This window comes from Salvelinus namaycush, chromosome 2, assembly GCF_016432855.1.
Source record: "Salvelinus namaycush isolate Seneca chromosome 2, SaNama_1.0, whole genome shotgun sequence".
In the NCBI taxonomy this organism is placed as follows: Eukaryota; Metazoa; Chordata; class Actinopteri; order Salmoniformes; family Salmonidae; genus Salvelinus; species Salvelinus namaycush.
In genome coordinates this window covers 40,330,965-40,342,269 of record NC_052308.1, presented here as the reverse complement: position 1 = coordinate 40,342,269, position 11,305 = coordinate 40,330,965, and the positions used below count along the sequence as shown (strand labels likewise).

At 42.2% G+C, this 11,305-nt stretch overlaps 1 protein-coding gene across 1 annotated transcript in view; it reads right to left on the bottom strand.

Moving 5' to 3' along the window:
* Nucleotides 1-1,686: 1,686 nt before the first annotated feature.
* Nucleotides 1,687-11,305, bottom strand: part of zgc:113307 (uncharacterized protein LOC553753 homolog) — a 13,475-nt gene continuing 3,856 nt past the window's right edge. The window contains exon 6 of the mRNA XM_038965502.1: nucleotides 1,687-1,838. Coding sequence (XP_038821430.1) covers nucleotides 1,687-1,838 — 152 coding nt within the window. The remainder of the gene's footprint in view (nucleotides 1,839-11,305) is intronic.

Here is an 11,305-nt window from a genome sequence, read left to right as displayed (position 1 = left end):
TCTGTGTTTGTTCGCCACACGGTACTGTTTTCGTTCGTTTGTTCACGTCGTTTATTGTTTTGTATTTTTGTCTAGTGTTTTTTGTCTTCGTTGCTTTAATTAAAATAAGTATTCAAACCACGCTGCGCTTTGGTCCGATCCTTGCTCCTCCTCAGACGAGGAGGAAGACGAGCGTTACACTGACTCCTTGCTGTCCCCAGTCCACCTGGCCGTGCTGCTGCTCCAGTTTCAACTGTTCTGCCTGCAGCTATGGAACCCTGACCTGTTCACCGGGCGTGCTACCTGTCCCAGACCTGTTGTTTTCAACTCTCTAGAGACAGCAGGAGCGGTAGAGATACTCTTAATGATCGACTATGAAAAGCCAACTGACATTTACTCCTGAGGTGCTGACTTGCTGCACCCTCGACAACTACTGTGATTATTATTATTTGACCATGCTGGTCATTTATGAACATTTGAACATCTTGGCCATGTTCTGTTATAATCTCCACCCGGCACAGCCAGAAGAGGGCTGGCCACCCATCAAAGCCTGGTTCCTCTCTAGGTTTCTTCCTAGGTTTTGGCCTTTCTAGGGAGTTTTTCCTAGCCACCGTGCTTCTACACCTGCATTGCTTGCTGTTTGGGGTTTTAGGCTGGGTTTCTGTACAGCACTTTGAGATATCAGCTGATGTAAGAAGGTCTATATAAATACATTTGATTTGAAATTTGATTTGATTATTAATGTGTGTCTAGGGATAGGGTTATATTATGTGTGATTTCTAGGTCCTTGAAACTGATATTCAGGAATAACAAACCGTGTGTTTCCATGAATATAACAGCAGGCCATTATGGGCTGTGTTCATAGTGAAGGTATGTTTTTGTGTCTCTCATACAGAGAGCTAGCTACCCGTAGAGCAACAGGACCAGGATCTAGACTAATGAGACTAATCTAGGCTTATAGAGACTAATGCTCTGGATTGACAAAGGTTTTGTGTTATATGAAACAGAGATTATTTCATGTCTACATCACTAGTGTCTATTCTAAAACATTAGTTGAGAGAGAAAAACAGTAAAAACAATTGATAGTGGTGTATATTTTATTGTTCTGTTCATATGCAAAAACGATGCATTACAGTCATACATCCAATAAAGCACATAATTTGACCTTAGCGAAACATAGAGAATATTCTAAAACTTTACAATAACAAAACGCATACAATGTGCGCATTTATACGTGTGTGTTGGATCAATTCAACTCCAAGCTGACTACAGTACTGTGATGTATTAACAAGCCTTGGTGGGTGATGTTTGTGGATGATTTTAATGAATACGTGCTTCATACACTGATCAGACTATGTGTCACAGTATGAAGTGGTTACAGTGAGACTAGCAAAACAATGTTAAATGAGCCTCAGCTCTACTCCTGGAGGATAAAAAATTACTTTAAAAATTACATGTATTGAGTCTTGAAGACCTGTTCTGAGACCATGTAAGCATTTGCTTGCGTTTGTGTGTGTCCAAACGTGCGTCCGAGTGGGCATGAGTGATGTGTGTTTGAAGGATGTGCGTTTGAATGACGTACTTGTGTGCATGTGTGTGTGTTAATTTCTGAATGTTCGGACCTGTGGAATCTTGACAGAATCTTTCCAGGTAAGCTTCAAAGCAGGGTTGTGGCTGGGTCAGGGGGTTAGAGGTCCGAGGTCAGGGTTAGATGTATATGTGGTGCAGGACTCGGAGGCAGTAGACCCATTCAGGTGGTAGTAGATGATAGGACATCTTGTTGCCCTCCAGACGAAGGATCCTCATCCTGGAGTACGACAGAGGACCCACCTCCCGACAGAAACTAGAGATGTTAAACTCTGCAGAGGACAAAGAGCAGAGCAATGACAGAGAGGATAGAAAGGATAGAGAGGACAAAGAAAACAGAGGACAGTATGGTTTTTACATGCACTCTAGCCCTATACCCAGCAATGACATTCCCACTCATATACTCTTACTTCACAAAGTATATTTTCACCATATATGAACATAACTTAAACCCAGTTTCTCCAATTGAGTGTTGTCACAGTATTTTGAGTGTACTGCCATCATTGTTCCTGAAATAGCAGACTGTATGAGAAGGATTTGCCTGATCAGAAGCTGGATACAGCTTCAGTATCCTATTCTATTAGGAGCAGAAACCACAACATGCTACAGTAGTTGATGCCAATCCAAAAAGCAGCTACAGCTATCTTAAAAAAGAGGAGGAGAGAAAACATAATCTCCTCTCTACCTCCTGTTCCTGCCTATAGCTATTGGCAGAAGGGTACGTTTGGAGGGTAGACAGAGGGTAGACAACAGTAGCTAGCTGTCGGGATGCTAGACAGTGAGGTGAGTATTTTTCTCTCTGTGAATGTCTTGTGTTTAGCTCTCTGTCAGACCAGACCAGACACACATACCAGGTTATAGTGCTGACTCATGTCTCCTGGAGAGCCTTGCGGAAAACAAGCTCACACTCCATCTTTATTTCTCTTGCTTTCTCGCTCTCTTTTTATTTCTGTGTCTCTAACCCCGCCTCTCTGTCTGTTCATCTACAGTGCCTACAGAACGTATTCACACCCCTTGACTTTTTCCACATTTTGTTGTGTTACAAAGTGCAATTTTTTGTCAATGATTGACAAAAAAATACTCTGTAATGTCAAAGTTGAAGACATTTTTTAAAATGTTGTTAATGTAAAATAAAACACTAAAGTATCTTAAAACCTCTAACGAGTCACAAACCCGGATCCGGGATCCCCCCCATCAAAAAAGCTGACTAGCATAGCCTAGCCTAAAGCCACAGGGATATCATATAATAAAATGTTCATGAAATCACAAGTCCAAGACACCAGATGAAAGATACACATCTTGTGAATCCAGCCATCATTTCTGATTTTTTAAATGTTTTACAGGGAAGACACAATATGTATTTCTATTAGCTAACCACGATAGCAAAAGACACAACTTTTTTTTCCACCATTTTTTTCCTGCATAGGTAGCTATCACAAATTCGACCAAATAAAGATATAAATAGTCACTAACCAAGAAACAACTTCATCAGATGACAGTCTGATAACATATTTATTGTATAGCATATGTTTTGTTCGAAAAATGTGCATATTTCAGGTATAAATCATAGTTTTACATTGCAGCCACCATCACAACTCTCACCAAAGCAACTAGAATAACTACAGAGAGCAACGTGAATTACCTAAATACTCATCATAAAACATTTATGAAAAATACACAGTGTACAGCAAATGAAAGACAAAGATCTTGTGAATCCAGCCAATATTTCAGATTCTTTAAGTGTTTTACAGCGAAAACACAATTTAGCATTATATTAGCTTACTGCAATAGCCAACCACACAGCAGCATTGATTCATGCACGTTAGCGATAGCGAATAAACCAGCAAAAGATATTACATTTTTCACTAACCTTCTCAAAACTTCATCAGATGACAGTCCTATAACATCATATTACACAATACATATATTGTTTGTTCGAAAATGTGCATATTTAGCGGCACAAATCGTGGTTATACAATGAGAATAGTAGCCAAGCTGCAAAGAAACTGTCGGGAGAAATCTTGGGAGAGGCACCGAATCTAATCAATAACTAATCATAAACTTGACTAAAAAATACAGGTTGGACAGCAAATGAAAGATACATTAGTTCTTAATGCAACCGCTGTGTTAGATTTTTAAAATTAACGTTACTACGACATACAGCGTGCGTTAAAGCGAGACCGCACCGAAATTAATGGCGGAATAGTAGTGTAACATTTTTCAACAGAACAACGAATTAACATCATAAATAGTTCTTACTTTTTGATGAGCTTCCATCAGAATCTTGGGCAAGTTGTCCTTTGTCCAGAATAATCGTTGCTCCGGCTGTAGAATGTAGTCTTCAGCTTAGGAATTAGCAGCAAACATTAGCTATGTGGCCCAGACGTGTCCAACTCTTCATTACGCAGCACAAAGAAAATTCCGAAAATCGCAATATACTGATATAAAATGATATAACTCGGTTTAAAAGAACTACATTATGACGTTTTTAACACCTATATCGAATAAAATCAGAGCCGGATATATCTAAGGCCTATAACGAGAGCTTTCCAGAATGCCATCCTGAGGTCTGTCTCGCGTCATGGCGAACGTTGAAAAGAGTGCACACCCGGTTCCAAGAGCCTTTATACGGCCTCAGATCTACCTAGCAACTCCATTCCAATTCTCACTGCTTGCTGACATCTAGGGGAAGGCGTATGCAGTGCATGTCGACCAATAGAATACATGCAAATTAATAAACTGACCCTGGAACAGAGTGCCCGATTTCAGATTTCTCACTTCCTGACAGGAAGTTTGCTCCAACTTGAGTTCTGTTTTACTCACAGATATAATTCAAACGGTTTTAGAAACTAGAGAGTGTTTTCTATCCAATAGTAATAATAATATGCATATTGTACGAGCAAGAATTGAGTATGAGGCAGTTTAATTTGGGAACGAATTTTTACAAAGTGAAAACAGCGCCCCCATATTGACAAGAAGTTAATTAGAGAAGTATTCAACCTCTTGAGTGAATACATGTTTGAATCACCTTTGGAAGCTGTCTTTCTGGGTAATACCCTGACTACACCGCCCGCATCGCGTGCGCGAGCGTTGCAAAATAAATGTAGAAATGTATATTATTCAATTTTTGCACCCACACTGCTTGCGAGTGTCTACGTTGCCAAGGGCTAAAATAGAAGCCAGTTCTAATTGTGACGCAGATCGCGCTGCAAGTCCTGCCATCTCATATCTCCTCATTGGTTAATAGAAGCAGGTACCCACGTGCCATCTCCTCATTGGTTATACCCACATGGGTGACTGAAAGACGAATGAGGTCGGTGGCGGTAATGCAGCTAATTTATGAAAGTTGCCAATCGCAATATAAAATCAAGAGAAGAAAAAGCCTGAAAGGAGGAGAGATGACTAGAAACGATTCGGTTGACCGTTTTATGTGTGGATTAATTGTCGGTGTAGAGGACCTTGTGCATTTCAGGTAGAATAACAACTCAATGTTTATGTCCCATTACAAATTAGATAGCAACAGCAAGCAAGCTAAATAGGACAAATTATATAGCAAGTGCAAGCTAGCTAGATAAATTGCCATAAATGTTTAATGCTTTTTGACCTGTCCCCAAATTAATGTAATTGGTTCAGATTTTGTTTTGATATTTTAACCTGCATGTTGTGATCGTGTTTAGTGTGGTTGGGACAAAATACATTTATGCACGATGGCGCACGCGAGCAGCCGGTTTGGGTTCCGTGTAAGTCTCTAAGAGCTTTGCAAACCTACAATCTTTGAAAAATCTTCAAGCTCTGTCAAGTTGATTGTTGATCTTTGCTAGACAGACATTTCCAAGTCTTGACATAGATTTTCAAGCCGATTTAAGTCAAAACTGTAACTAGGCCACTCGGGAACATTCAATATCATCTTGGTAAGTAACTCCAGTGTATAGTTTTGTCCTGCTGAAAGGTGTCTTTGTCTCCCAGTGTCACGCCCTGACCGTAGAGAGCTTTTTATGTCTCTATTTTGGTTTGGTCAGGGTGTGATTTGGGTGGGCATTATATGTTCATTTTCTATGTTTTGTATTTCTTTGTGTTTGGCCGGGTGTGGTTCTCAATCAGAGGCAGCTGTCTATAGTTGTCTCTGATTGAGAACCATACTTAGGTAGCTTTTCCCAAATGGTTTTTGTGGGTAGTTATTTTCTGTTTAGTGTTTTGCACCTTACAGGACTGTTTCGGTTTCATGTATTCATTTTTGTTATTTTGTTATTTTGTTATAGTGTTCAGTTTTCAATAAAAAAAACATGAACACTTACCACGCTGAGCTTTGGTCCGATTCCTCTTCTTCAGACGACAAAAACTGTTACACCCAGTGTCTTTTGGAAATCATACTGAACCAGGTTTTCCTCTAGAACTTTGCCTGTGCTTAGCTCTATTCCTTTTCTTTATATCCCCCCCAAAAAACTCCCTAGTCCTTGCCAATGACAAGCATTCCTTCATTTCACTGTCATTTAGATTAGTGTGGTGGTGTAAATACAATGTTGTTGATCTATCCTCAGTTTTCTCCTATCACAGCCATTTAACTCTAACTGGTTTAAAATCACCAATGGTCTCATGGAGAAATCCCTGAGTGGTTTTCCTCCTCTCCGTAAACTGAGTTAGGAAGGACGCCTGTATCTTTGTAGTGACTGGGTGTATTAATACACCAATGCAATTGGAGTGCAATAATAACTTCACCATGCTCAAAGGGACATTCAGTAGATACAGTATGTTTCCATTTTAACTTGTCCCTTTGATTTTTTTGTCGACATTTGGAAAGTTTGCATGGAAAATTGATGTGACAAATGCCTGCTAGGGTGCATTTCCATTTATCTATCTTGTGTCGATATAAACAGCTGGATGTAATAACATCACAGCTGGACGTAATGATGTTGAATAAAACTGTGGTGTTTCCACTACCCATTTAGGCAAATTGTGCATTAATACATTGGCAAGAGCCTGTATGCCCTTCCATCTATCTGTTTCATGTCTAAGGTAGCCGATGAAAGCCAGCATGGGATAGAATTCAAGAATAGACTAGTATGCAATATAATGTGCCACAATATTGCCACGGTCCGTGCCATTGTGAAACTTGCGCGGTAATAATTGGATGGTGAAACTTGCATCCAGCCAACCAGAAAAGCTATTTGAAGCAATTCAACCATTCTTGAAAGTCAGAACAAGGATCCCGCAAAGAAACATTCTTTTTATAGTTACATTTTTTATTTAGCAGGCATTTAGAATGAAATGTGGAGTGGAGCTTGTGTTGACATCACGTGCCGCGTGTATCTTCAAAATTATTCGGCAATCATCATTTAATCGAAAAACACAGTTTCCATCATCATTTGTTGCAATAAAGAAAGTTTGCCAAAAGAAAAATCCACCCCTGTCGAATGGATAAAAATGTTGTTGATCTTTAGAAAATGCTCACCTATATCTGCCATCTCCATTACACATTGCTTTTGTCTAATAAACTTGGGTCAATGGAAACCTCCCTACTCTCTGTTTTTTAAATGTTTTACCCATCTAGGTGCCATTCTCCCAATAGGTGCCATTCTCCCTGTTCTTTGTCATTAAAATTGTGCTTCACTGCTTGACTGAAGGACCTTACTGTCACGTTCGTCGTATGGAGTGGACCAAGGTGCAGCGTGGTAAGCGTACATTTTTCTTTATTTTGCAAATGTCGCCAACAAAACAATAATACAACAAAAATGAACGTGAAGCTCCGTAAGGCTATACATGCACAAACGAAGACAACTACCCACAACTACCAAAAGGAAAAAGGCTGCCTAAGTATGATTCCCAATCAGAGACAACGATAGACAGCTGTCCCTGATTGAGAACCAGGCAGGAAGTTACATCCACTCTTCATGTGCTGATTTGCAGTCCAAGAGAAGCATTCAGGAGTTCATAATTCGACCAGCTTCGTCATTTGGAAATATTTGGAGGCAGAACACGAGGATTGTTTTTCTCAGAGAGAGATGGAAAGAGCATGATATTTGGCTGATCTTACCATCTAGCTCTCACAGTCTCATGTCAGAATTAAACGTTCATCCATGTTTCTCAAACGTCAAATTCCGCAGTTGTTCCAAACGTCACATTTTGAAGTGTTTAAGGTTAAGTTCCTTGATTCCAAGGTGGCTTAGCAGTTCAGACGTCTTTTTCCGTATTGTCGTGTCGTGTCCTGTATATATATATATTTACACCTTTTCTTCACATATCTTTTATTTATTTTATTATCCAAGAACTCAACTACAAAAGCTTTCCTGCAAAAGCTTTCCTGCAACCCGCTTCACCAATTACAATAAGTATTATTTACCTCAATCTGAAAATCCATCGTGGAAGATAGCCAGGGGCTAATTCAGAAGCTAGCCTGAAAGCTAACCAGAAGCTACTCCGATAGCTAGCCAGAAGCTAATCTGTAGCTGCCCCGAAATTAGCCGGTTTGCTGGCTAGCGTTGGTGTTTCAGCTGCCCACGTTTTGCGGTCATCAGCTATTCCTTTAGCTCGATAATCTACCGGCACTTTTGTGCAACGCGACTCGGACCGGAGCATTCCGGGACTTTTTTTTCTCTCAGTTTCCCCGGATTCCAACCGCAGGCTCTGGACACTTGCACCTTGATTTCGCAGCTAGCTAGCTGCATACCGTGTGACTATTGGCTTACGTCGACCCCGGAGCAAACTCAAATCATGCTGGAGCTAGCCAGCTGAGGAGTTCCATCACCATCCGGACCCGTTTCTTTTGTTGCTGCTGCAGATACGGAACCCCACCGGGCCTTCACGACTGACTGCCGACGTTATCTGCCCGAGGGATTTATCCAACCGGCACCTCCGTCCCGACGTTACCTGAACGCTCATCTGAGGCCCGCTAATCGTTAGCTGTCTTATCGGCTGCTATCTGAACAAAACCCCACTACACGGAACCTACCGACGGAAACGCACGAGGTATCTACAAACAGACCTCCATCCTATGCTGCTACCGATAGCCATATACCCGGCCAGCTGTCTGGATCGCCACGACCCCAACCAACCTCTACTCACTGGACCCTTATTGATCACTCGATTAAGCATGCCTCTCCTTAATGTAAATATGCCTTGTCCATTGCTGTTCTGGTTAGTGTTTATTGGCTTATTTCACTGTAGAGATTCTAGCCCTGCTCTCTATACCATATCCAACCTCTCAGTTCCACCACCCACATATGCGATGACATCACCTGGTTTCAATGATGTTTCTAGAGACAAGATCTCTCTCATCATCACTCAATACCTAGGTTTACCTCCACTGTATTCACATCCTACCATACCTTTGTCTGTACATTATTCCTTTAAACTATTTTATCGCCCCCAGAAACTTCCTTTTACTCTCTGCTCTAGTAGCTCTAGGCGACCAATTCTCATAGCTTTTAGCCGTACCCTTATCCTACTTCTCCTCTGTTCCTCTGGTGATGTAGAGGTGAATCCAGGCCCTGCAGTACCTGGCTCCACTCCTATTCCCCAGACGCTCTCTTTTGATGACTTCTGTAACCGTAATAGCCTTGGCTTCATGCATGTTAACATTAGAAGCCTCCTCCCTAAGTTTGTTTTGTTCACTGCTTTAGCACACTCTACCAACCCGGATGTTTTAGCCGTGTCTGAATCCTGGCTTAGAAAGACCACCAAAAATTCAGACATTTTTATCCCCAATTACAATATTTTCAGACAAGATAGAACGGCCAAAGGGGGCGGTGTTGCAATCTACTGCAAAGACTGCCTGCAGAGTTCTGTTATACTATCCAGGTCTGTTCCCAAACAATTTGAACTTCTACTTTTAAAAATCCACCTCTCTAAAAACAAGTCTCTCACCGTTGCCGCCTGCTATAGACCACCCTCTGCCCCCAGCTGTGCTCTGGACACTATATGTGAACTGATTGCCCCCCATCTATCTTCAGAGCTCGTGCTGCTAGGCGACCTAAATTTGAACATGCTCAACACCCCAGCCACCCTACAATCTAAGCTTGATGCCCTCAATCTCACACAAATTATCAATGAACCTACCAGGTACCACCCCAATTCCGTAAATACGGGTACCCTCATAGATATCATCCTAACAAACTTGCCCTCCAAATACACCTCTGCTGTTTTCAACCAAGATCTCAGCGATCACTGCCTCATTGCCTGCATCCGTAATGGGTCAGCGGTCAAACGACCTCCACTCATCACTGTCAAACGCTCCCTGAAACACTTCAGCGAGCAGGCCTTCCTAATCGACCTGGCCGGGGTATCCTGGAAGGATATTGATCTCATCCCGTCAGTAGAGGATGCCTGGTCATTTTTTAAAAATGCCTTCCTCACCATCTTGAATAAGCATGCCCCATTCAAGAAATTTAGAACCAGGAACAGATATAGCCCTTGGTTCTCTCCTGACCTGACTGCCCTTAACCAACAGAAAAACATCCTATGGCGTTCTGCATTAGCATCGAACAGCCCCCGTGATATGCAACTTTTCAGGGAAGCCAGAAACCAATATACACAGGCAGTTAGAACAGCCAAGGCTAACTTTTTCAAGCAGAAATTTGCTTCCTGCAACACAAATTCAAAAAAGTTCTGGGACACCGTAAAGTCCATGGAGAATAAGAACACCTCCTCCCAGCTTCCAACCGCTCTGAAGATAGGAAACACTGTCACCACCGACAAATCCACTATAATTGAGAATTTCAATAAGCATTTTTCTACGGCTGGCCATGCTTTCCACCTGGCTACCCCTACCCCGGACAACAGCACTGCCCTCCCCTCTGCTACTCGCCCAAGCCTTCCCCATTTCTCTTTCTCCCAAATACAGTCAGCTGATGTTCTTAATGAGCTGCAAAATCTGGACCCTTACAAATCAGCCGGGCTAGATAATCTGGACCCTTTCTTTCTAAAACTATCTGCTGAAATTGTTGCCACCCCTATTACTAGCCTCTTCAACCTCTCTTTCGTGTCGTCTGAGATCCCCAAAGATTGGAAAGCAGCTGCGGTTATCCCCCTCTTCAAAGGGGGGGACACCCTTGACCCTAACTGCTACAGACCTATATCTATCCTACCCTGCCTTTCTAAGGTCTTCGAAAGCCAAGTCAACAAACAGATTACCGACCATTTCGAATCACACCACACCTTCTCCGCTATGCAATCTGGTTTCAGAGCTGGTCATGGGTGCACCTCAGCCACGCTCAAGGTCATAAACGATATCGTAACCGCCATCGATAGGAAACAATACTGTGCAGCCGTATTCATTGACCTGGCCAAGGCTTTTGACTCTGTCAATCACCACATCCTCATTGGCAGACTCGACAGCCTTGGTTTCTCTAATGATTGCCTCGCCTGGTTCACCAACTACTTCTCTGATAGAGTTCAGTGTGTCAAATCGGAGGGTCTGTTGTCCGGGCCTCTGGCAGTCTCTATGGGGGTGCCACAGGGTTCAATTCTTGGACCGACTCTCTTCTCTGTTTACATCAATGATGTCGCTCTTGCTGCTGGTGATTCTCTGATCCACCTCTACGCAGACGACACTATTCTGTATACTTCTGGCCCTTCTTTTGACACTGTGTTAACAACCCTCCAGGCGAGCTTCAATGCCATACAACTCTCCTTCCGTGGCCTCCAACTGCTCTTAAATACAAGTAAAACCAAATGCATGCTCTTCAACCGATCGCTGCCTGCTCCTGCCCGCCTGTCCAACATCACTACTTTGGACGGCTCTGAC